This window comes from Calidris pugnax, unplaced genomic scaffold (genome assembly GCF_001431845.1).
Source record: "Calidris pugnax isolate Ruff unplaced genomic scaffold, ASM143184v1 scaffold335, whole genome shotgun sequence".
Taxonomy (NCBI): Eukaryota; Metazoa; Chordata; class Aves; order Charadriiformes; family Scolopacidae; genus Calidris; species Calidris pugnax.
In genome coordinates, this window is record NW_015091148.1 from 661310 (window position 1) to 670663 (window position 9354).

General features: G+C 50.2%; 1 protein-coding gene across 2 annotated transcripts; it reads left to right on the forward strand.

Annotated features, from left to right (window-relative positions):
* Positions 1 to 3471: 3471 nt before the first annotated feature.
* On the forward strand, positions 3472 to 8754 carry GIP (gastric inhibitory polypeptide). 2 transcript variants are annotated; one of them, XM_014958981.1, is made up of 4 exons: positions 3472 to 3545; positions 4696 to 4842; positions 5182 to 5313; positions 7616 to 7793. In XM_014958981.1, the coding sequence occupies exons 1-4, from the start codon at positions 3472 to 3474 to the stop codon at positions 7710 to 7712; spliced, it is 450 nt and encodes a 149-aa protein (XP_014814467.1). In that variant the 3' UTR covers positions 7713 to 7793. The 2 variants fall into 2 exon arrangements, 1 of the variants encoding a protein (XP_014814467.1); XR_001413848.1 differs by lacking the exons at positions 3472 to 3545; positions 4696 to 4842 and adding an exon at positions 8612 to 8754 and having other exon boundaries at positions 5276 to 5313; positions 7616 to 7708.
* The last annotated feature ends 600 nt before the right edge of the window (positions 8755 to 9354 follow it).

Sequence of the window (9354 nt, forward strand, 5' to 3'; positions counted from 1 at the left end):
TAAATAAAAACCCCAGGCTGGCAGACCTGAGGGGAAGGTTGTAACTTGGATGACCTCCTGCAAAAGTTGTGGCTGCTTGAGGGAACCCAAATTTCGGGGAGGACTGCGCTCTGGGAGGCGGCACAGTCTGCCACGGGCACCGCTGCGCCGCCGTAATGATGGGAGCGGAGCTTGGCTGGGGATTTTGGCTGGCACAGACATAATCCTGCTCCTCTCCCTCACCAGACCCGGCGCTGGGTGCGATGGGGGTGGTGGAGCAGCAGGTACACGCCTGGGAGCGGGCACGAAGCAGGATTTGGGTGTTAAAAGGCACCGGGTGCGGTTCTGCCGGAGACACCCGGGGAAACGGGGCAGGTCAGAAATTGGGGAAAATCTCTCACCCGGGACACGGTCCCGGCAGAGCTGGCGGGACGGGATTTACCCCTCACACTCCGATGGTCCGATGAACATCTGCAGAACATCTGCTCCCCCAGACCCAGCTGTGCAAGGGCAAGGGGGAGGTGGTGGCCTCGCTGACCCATGTCCCCAGCAGCTGCAGAGCCACAGGGAAACACTCCATCACTCACTCGGGGCAGAAAAAGCCCCAAATGGGTGCTCGGCTCCAGCTGCTGCCCCTCACCCCACGCGGGTGCCTGCTGTGCCACCACCCTCCACCTCGTTAACCAACGCTGCCTCACCGCTTCCTACCGGTTTCCCATCTGCTGCTCTCCATCCCAAGTTTTCTCCTATTAGAATGCACATTTTTGGGGGACAGAGGCTGGTTTTCAGTATTTTTGGATTGCAGGTTGGGATGCCCAGACTTGATGGTGACAAAAATAACGATGGGAGCTATTGATTTCAACGAAGATATTCCTCCTGTAAGAAAGAGAAGGAGCAGCTCGGATCTCTCCGAGACAAGACCTACATTCTGCAAAAGATGGAAATTAAGGATCTTTTTACCGTGGACGGAGGTGCTACGTGGAATTAAGGTTCAGACCGATGCCATATGTATTATGCCCACAATCCATGTTCCTTCTTGATTTTGCGATATAGCAATGTTTAATTGCCATTAATGTAAACATATTTTAAAAGGTTATTTTCCTGTTCCGTAGGTCAATGGACCTAATGAAGCAGCTCTAAGTGGGTTTGAATTGCTTTGATTAGGTGCTTGATTTCCTGTTTACCTCGGGGAAGTGGGTTTGGTCCTGCACGACTAACGTATATAAAAGCCCTGAAGGGTCTCCTCCTCACTCAGAACAGGCTGAAATCCTCCAGGCAGCTCCAGAGAAAGGTAAGAACCTCTATGTCAGTCTCTCTTTCTAAATTTGTAAGACCTTTTTTATTAAGCTAGCAGCAGGAGCGAGCCAGTGCCAGGCAGTAGCCGCAGCAGAGCGGGACCAGCCCATGCCTTTGGCTGAGTTTTTTCCCAAAGTGGTACAAAACTGGCCATTTTCTTGGTAGCTTTGGCAGAAAAAAGCTCAGCAGCGTTATGTGTTGGGTTCTAAAGGGAAAGGCTGCTATTTTGGAGAAGGATTCAGCACATGGCAAGTGTCAGGTTGGGACCTGCACCTACACAGGGAAACGAGGATAAATTGGTTCTTAGGTGCTTTTTGGGACCTCCCAGCTATGGCTAAAACAGGGATAATGCTTTTTCCAAAGCAGAGAGTCTTGCACAGGGGCTGGAAGACCTTTGTGGGGCAAAGATCCCACCAGCTGCTCATTCTTTTGTGAAGAAGTTAAATCATAGGATCAAAAGAGTATTGGTATCACAAAACTCGGTGCCAGACAGGGTGAGCTGAGCTCGACTGCTCCACGTCGGCGTCACACAGCCAAAGGGGTCTTGTATTAACTCAAAAGTGGTTTTTCAATAGTCTCTGAAGTCATAGAGTGCTTTTCCTCCCTCTTTGGGTAAATTCTGCGGAGGAGGAGTACTGTCCTTTCTCAAAATTAAGGCTACAACATATTTCCTCTCGTAGCATCATAAATAATTACCTTAAACAGAACCATATTCTTGCACAACTTACCTATTTTCAGATCCATCACTGTACCCATAGTTATATCACCAATATATGAAATAAAAAAAAAGGGAAAAGCTCGGTTATCTAACCATGGCTTTTTTATTATTATTATCACAGTTATAGCACCAATATATGAAATAAAAAAAAGGGGAAAGCTCAGTTCTCTAACCATGGCTTTTTTATTATTATTATCACTTTACTCCTCAGCATTTTGTATAATGGAATTTACTTCTGCTGTTAACACACCCTGTAACTATTTGTCTTGTGTTGCTTTAGCTCTAAGTATTTTAGGGATTTTGCCAGCATTCAGAATATCACACCTTTACTTTTAAGAGCATTCTGCAGAACTTGATGCAGCTGAGATAATGCAACACATTTAGTATTTCTCTCACTTAATAGGAAGGGCTGAAAACATTTGTAAAAGCTGTCACAATTTTCCAGAAATAAAATTTTAAAAAAAATGCCACAATTACGAACAACATCCAAACTTGCAAATTCTCGCTCTCTCCAGAACAATAATTGGGCTGTTGTAAGAGTAAAAATAACTACTCAGAGGAGTAAAGTAGTACAGACATCAGTGTATGAATACGTTTTTGAAGGATGGGATACTTGAATCCTGACCTAGACCTTTCCTTTTCGTTACTATTCGATTCCTGTTAACAGCAGCTCTCCGTTGCAATGCAGTTTCCAGAAATATCTATAACAAAGAGTGAGGTGAGGGACAACAAAACGTACCCGTGAGCCATGATCAAAACCGTTTTTGCACGGAGTTTGCAGAGCTGGAATAGTAATTAAAAGAGCTCAAATGTCCAAGGGCTGTTGAGCCGAACCGTGGACGTGAGGACTAGGAACAGCTTGAAACTAATAAATCTTGGAATCCCATCCTGTCACTGTCCGTGGGATATTTTTCATAACTCAGAGTCGCTGACTCTGGCTCCGGTCCCTACATCAGGCATTATCCATCCCAACGGAAAATCTCCCCAGAAATTAGATCAGGCTCCCAAGTCCTGGGACAGGCAGGACGCCATCGCTGCCGAATTGCCCGATCCACCGTCCCTTCCCCGTTCACATGCTCCAGACTGAATCGACCCTTAAAGCACAATGAGGTACCCACAGGGTCAGCTTGTAAACACGGGGCAAGACAAAGCCCTTGCCTCCAGGAATGCGCGACCCACAATGAATTTGATGGTTACAATAAAAGTATAGGGAACGAACATTAAAAGCCACCACGGTGGGAAAGAGCGTGGGCTTTGAAAAAGTAATTTAACTGGGACCGGCAGAAGAGGGCTTTGTGGGATGGAGGAGGCTGCTGGAAGCACGAGGGCTGAAGAAACACATTTACAAGCAGAGGCGCGTGCCCAACCACCGCACGTCCCTCCGGGCTCACTGTCCTCTCACTCGTGTGTCCCATGTGCTACAGGGGCCGGACGTCTGGATCTCCCTCTGCTTTGGAACAGAGAAACCAGCCAAGAGAATGATATCTTTCAAAGTTCTCCCTCTGCTCCTCGCTTCTCTGGGCTTTGTTTTGATGGAAGAAAACGTCTCAGGGTAAGCGTTTTGGAAAGCTCACGGTGTATTTTGAGCCTTTTCCAGCTCCCCACTGGAGGTAAATGGACTTCTTCCATTGGCATCTTGATAAGTAAGTGAGAACATGAGTCCTGAGGTAGATCTCAGATAATAGAGACAGACGAGCGTATAGAGATGAGCAAATGATAAGAGAGATAGCAAACTAAAGCCCTGAGCCTTTGAGCCAGAGCCAAGAACTCCCAAGTTTTCCCTACAAATTTCATGGCTCTGGGTTAGAAGGAACAAGCTGGAAGTCAACCAGGAAGAGAAGGTGGTTGGCTGAGAACTAGAAACGAGATGTAATCATCTCACATGAAGGAGGTGAGGGGGCATCCAGTCTCTGGAAGCTTCTGAAAATACGACCAGTTACAAAAAGCAGGTATACGATAAAGACCTTCCCTCTCTTTCCTTGACTCCTGCTGCAAAATTTCCAACTACCACCTAAGAATAACCAAAAGAATCCTTATTAGAGCAGTAGGAGCTGCTGCAATACCAGCTAAAAAAGGATCAGCCTTGAAATCTTTTGCTAACTTAGGTAGCCACTGTCAGGTTAGCGCCGGTCTCCAGGTCAGCCCTTGTCTCCTGACATGGTACTAAAAAAGGATCAGCCTTGAAATCTTTTGCTAACTTAGGTAGCCACTGTCAGGTTAGCGCCGGTCTCCAGGTCAGCCCTTGTCTCCTGACATCCATCCTGAGCCTCTCCAGGACAGAGGAGAAGGTTTCCTTGGCCCCAGGTGTCAAAGTCCCTGGAGGACTGGACTCCCCTGAGCACTCTTGGTGCCTTAGCTCAGAGCCAGAGTCCATGCGATTTGGGCTACAGTAGAAAAAAACTGCACTGCCTCCAGATTATGGGCAAATATCCCGAGCTCATCTCCTCCCGAGCTCCCAAATTCGCGCTGCAATTGCGTGAGCAGCCAGCAGAAAGGATGAGGAGCACGTTAGCCCCTTCCCCGGCCACCTCCTCCCGCCACAATGCAGGCATGGCCACCTGAACCAGGAGAGATTGAAAGCCATCCCCAAACCTTGTTGGTGACCGCTGGGACGATGGCGTGGGCCACCACGTGTGACCCAAACGAAACTCGGCACGGCGTGTGCCCCGGGGCTCACCCTGCCTCTGTCCTCTCACCCCCAGCGTAAGCCTCAGGGCTCCCAGTGTCAGACCAGTGCAAAGACGCTACTCTGAGGCCACCCTGGCGAGCGACTACAGCCGCACGATGGACAACATGCTGAAGAAGAACTTCGTGGAGTGGTTGCTAGCCAGGCGGGAGAAGAAAAGCGAGTAAGTGCGTAGACTCTCAGTGCTCCTCCGGTCCAAACTCACAGCTGTCGTCAGCCAACTGATGGCTACAGAAGAATGTAGAGCCGAGGATATTTTTCTTGGACAGCAGCAGTGAGTCTCTATGGAGTTGGTTTTCTTTTTTTTTTTTTTTCTTTTATTTTTCTAAGTCCTAGAAACGTTTCTGGTCTGTCGGCACACAGCACAACGCTCCCTCTCCCCGGCCGCCTTCTCTGGCCGATGGTAGAAGGAGCGGGAGGGAGTTGGGTTTTGCGGAAAAGCAGGATTTGGGCACCCTCTTGTGGCATTTGGGGCTGATCTTTTCCCATTTCTCCTTTCCAGCAACATCATCGAGCCGTACAAGAGGGAAGCCGAGCCCCAAGAATCAGCTGCGAACGGCCAAAGATTGGACCTGGACACCCAGGAAGCCAAAGACTTCTTCGCCTGGCTTCTGAAAGCCAAGAAAAACCCCAGGTGAGCCGGGAGAAGAGAAAGAGGGAAATCTGGTGGCAGGGAGGGATGAGGACCCCGAGGGTTTTAACTTTCGCAGGAATGTTTTGGGGCAGGTACCAATGGTAACGGTGCCACGTAGGAAAATGAGAGGATTTTGATTTCAAAAGGAAAAGTCACATTTTGTAATTCTGACTCACGAGTGAGGAAAAGAACAAAGACCAAAAAAAAACAAAAAAAAGCCTAATTATGAAATTTCTCAAAATATAGATTATTTGGGTCTTTTTTTTTTTGTTTTGGTTTGGTTTTGCAAATGTAAGCACAGCTTCATCAAAACCCAGCACTTTGATACGGTCAAAGCATGGATTTTTGACAGGGCTGAAGTGCATCCGCTCCCTAACACCCGGGAGCTCCCTAACAAACACCCCAACAGCTCCCTTCAAAACCCAGCGCTTTGATACAGTCAAAGCATGGATTTTTGAGGGCTGAAGCGCATCTGCTCCCTAACAAACACCCCAACAGCTCCCTGACAGAGAATCCCAAGTGAAATGCGTTGACCCAATCAAAACAAAGCCCCCTCGAAAGAAAACTCTCCAGTGAAAACCCAGGTGAAATTGATACATTTCTGCAAAACACTTTGATTTGATCAAACCAACCCACAGCTGGGGGGGGGAAACCAACCCCACTCCTTCACGGTCTCAGCACATTGACCAGTTCATTTTCTTTTAAAAAAGAAACAGAACAGTTCTTTCCTCCCATCACTGCTACAAGCTCTTAATACGAAAAGCCCATCATCTCAACGTGAAACCACAAAGGAGAGATGCCTCCTGACCCAGGAGGAATTTCCCAGTTTGTTTCTCCTCCGAGTGTTCCCAGTAAAGGGCGCAGATCGATTTTTTGGGGTTTTTAAAGACGTAATAATCTTAAAATTCATGACGATCAGGGTAACGACGGCGATAGGAGCCGGCTGGGAGCAGGTACCTCTGGGCAAGGTAAGCGGGTCCATCTGGAGCTCAGCTCGTGCCTCGGTTCCCCGAGCCATCTGGCCCAGAGCACACTCGGCGCGGCGGCTTTGTGCTGTGTCAGCACATCCACAGCCTGTCAATAGCCCACCCCACCTCCCCCAGCCTCAGCTTATGCCACAAATGTTCGAAAAGCAAATTAGACACATGAGTCCAGAGAAAAATCTGTTCTCGGGCACTTTTCTATATTTAAATTTATTTTTTTTTTAAAACCGCCCACAAATAAATGAGGGATGCGTTTCCTTCCTTGAACGTGAAGGGGATTTTACCAAACCTAACAGGTTGCTGCTGCTTTAGTCTTAAAATGGTGGCAAGAAGGGAAAAAAAAAAAAAAAAAAAAGGCACTTACCGCACACAGCCCACATCCTTCGGGCACAATCCTAGTGTCTTCTGGGCAAAAAAAATGGAATTTCTAACTGCAGGGAGGGATGGGACAGTCACCCAGAACGAGAATCTGGGGGCATTTGTTGTCTTTTACAGCCTTTGCATGAAAACTGCTTTAGAACCCGGGGTGCGGGGGCTGACCCGGGGTGGGGGAAATGAGCACAGCCACGGTTCACAGAGGTGTCTCGGGCCGAGCGCTCAGAAAATCAGACACCGAGAATTGCCTGTCGTCCCAAAAATACCCAATCAAAGAAAACGAGGGCTTTGAGGGATCTGAGGAGGTCACTGGGTCTGACCTCTGCTCCCAGGCAGGATCAGCGCGCCCCAAACCGCTCCCGACAGATGTTTGTCTAACCTGTTCTGGGGGGGAGTGAAGCAGGGAAGGGAAACCTTTGATGCTAACGATTAATCAGCTTGATTAGCTTCATTTTTAATTTTTTTTCTTCCCTAGTGTTTCCTTTAATCTCCTTAATTGCAAATAAAAAATGCGACTTGTGGGAGAAAAGTCCTTCTTGGGAACAAAGGCTCCTCTTTGTGAGTTCGGTGCCGCTGCACCCACGCTCTGCCTCTCTTTGGGTGCCTGCTGGGTGCAAGAGGAGGTGGGGGTGCAGGGGGGTCACCCCACTCTTCCTTCTTTCCCCCCCCCCAAGCCTGACAGACAGGTTCAGAACGTGCCCACGCTCACTGTGGGGCAGCCCAAACACGCCGAGATCAGGCACTGGTGTGTGCAAGGAGCTCACCACGGCACAAAGGGGTTAAAAAAGGGGTTAAATGCTTTTTGTGGGTTTATCCGAGGCAGATATCAGATGATGAGGAAAATAAAATACCCCCATGAATTTGAGGGGACTGGGGTACGAGGCTGTTCTGTTCTGGCCTCGTTGCCTCCCCTCCGTCTTTACGATGTGACACTTTTCTTGCAGTTTTCCCTCTCTGGGAGGTTCAGAAGGTTTGAAGGACTTTGTGAACCAGGAGTTTCTGACATGGCTGATGTCGACCGATCTCTGCAGACCAACGTGAGTGGCTGCTCAAACCATTCCCGTAGCTACAAGCGTCCCTACAGGGCTCCTTGTCCCCAGATGTACTTGCTGCAGGGCTCAGTCTGTGAATTTAGGATTTCTTGAGATAACCACCCAGTGCTCACATGGCGCAGCTCTGCTGGGCTTGACTGGGGAGTTAAGAGCTTTGGCCAGAGTCTCAGAGCTCTCAGAGCTCAAACTTGTATATAAGAAGTTCCATCTAAACATGAGGAGGAACTTCTTCACTTTGAGGCTGGCAGAGCCCTGGCAGAGGCTGCCCAGGGAGGTGGTGGAGTCTCCTTCTCTGGAGACATTCAAACCCCACCTGGACACGTTCCTGTGGGACCTGCTCTGGGTGGCCCTGCTCTGGCAGGGGGTTGGAGGAGATGATCTCTAGAGGTCCCTGCCAACCCCATGGGATTCTGTGAAAGTCACCATCTATTAAAAAAGAAAAGAGCCGTTCCTGCTAGTGGCAAAGGCTGGCACAAGAACAAAAAGGGATGAACTGGCCACAAATAAATGTAGGTTGGAAACAAGAGGCCGCTCTGTGCTACAGACAATTCGTGCAGCTCGCTCAGACAATGCGAGGGCAGCGGCCAGCACAAACAAATGCCCGTTGAGCTTGCTCCCACCGCAGCCTCTCCTGCCAAGAAACACTTCTTTGCACCTCTCTCCTCTAACTGGTTGCTGATTTTTCTCCAAACTCGTAGGTATTTACCATTAGCTACTAACTCTGATACACGTCTCGCTATCAAAATGGATTTGTGAGGTATCGGAGGGGGCTGGAGGGTAGAGAAGACAATGACTTGTGCCTCGTTTCCTACAGAAACCAGATGAAAATGGGTTGAGTGCAGCAGCACAGGAATTTTATGTTTTTCTCTCCCCCTTGTGCTCTGCCAGGACTGAGTAACTCCAGGACCACCCCGAGGAGCTCCCTCCTCATCCCATCAAGGCACGTGAGAAGGAGGAAGGCGCCTTATATTCACTCTGTTCTGTGCATATTGTCTATTTTGCTAACGCAAGCAATAAAGAGTTTATTCTGACGCTGGAGTAAGAGTCAGACGAAGGCCCGATCCGGGGGTGGGCTGTGAGGCTGCCCCATCCCTGGGGGGGTTCAAGGGCAGGTTGGGGGGGGCTTGGAGCACCCTGCTCTGGTGGAGGTGTCCCTGCCCAGGGCAGGGGGTGGCAGTGGGGGGAGGTTTGAGGTCCCTTCCAACCAAACCATCCCGTGACTCCCCCTCCCTCCTCCTCCCCCCCCCAACTCGGGGCTCCGGGGGGGTGACACCTCCCATAGACAGGACCCAACCCGGGACTTACCTCCATCTGGGGGGGTCACCCTTACCGGAGCGGGGCTCCCCTCACCCCGGGGGAGCCAGAGCCCCCCTCCAGCAGAGTTAACCCCCCCCCTTCCACAGAGGGGACCCGCCCCCCCCAAACAGAGCTTCTCCCCACACCCTGGGGGGGTCAACCCCCAGCAGGGTCTCACCCCCCCCCTACAAACACCCCCTCGAGGGGCTTGTGGCCCCCCGGTGTCCCCCCCAGCCCCTCAGGGAGTGACCCGGGGACGGGCCGGACATCTTCCGCGCCCCCCCCCGCGTCAGCGCCGCCGGTCGCAGGGAGATGACGTCAGACGGAGCGCGGCG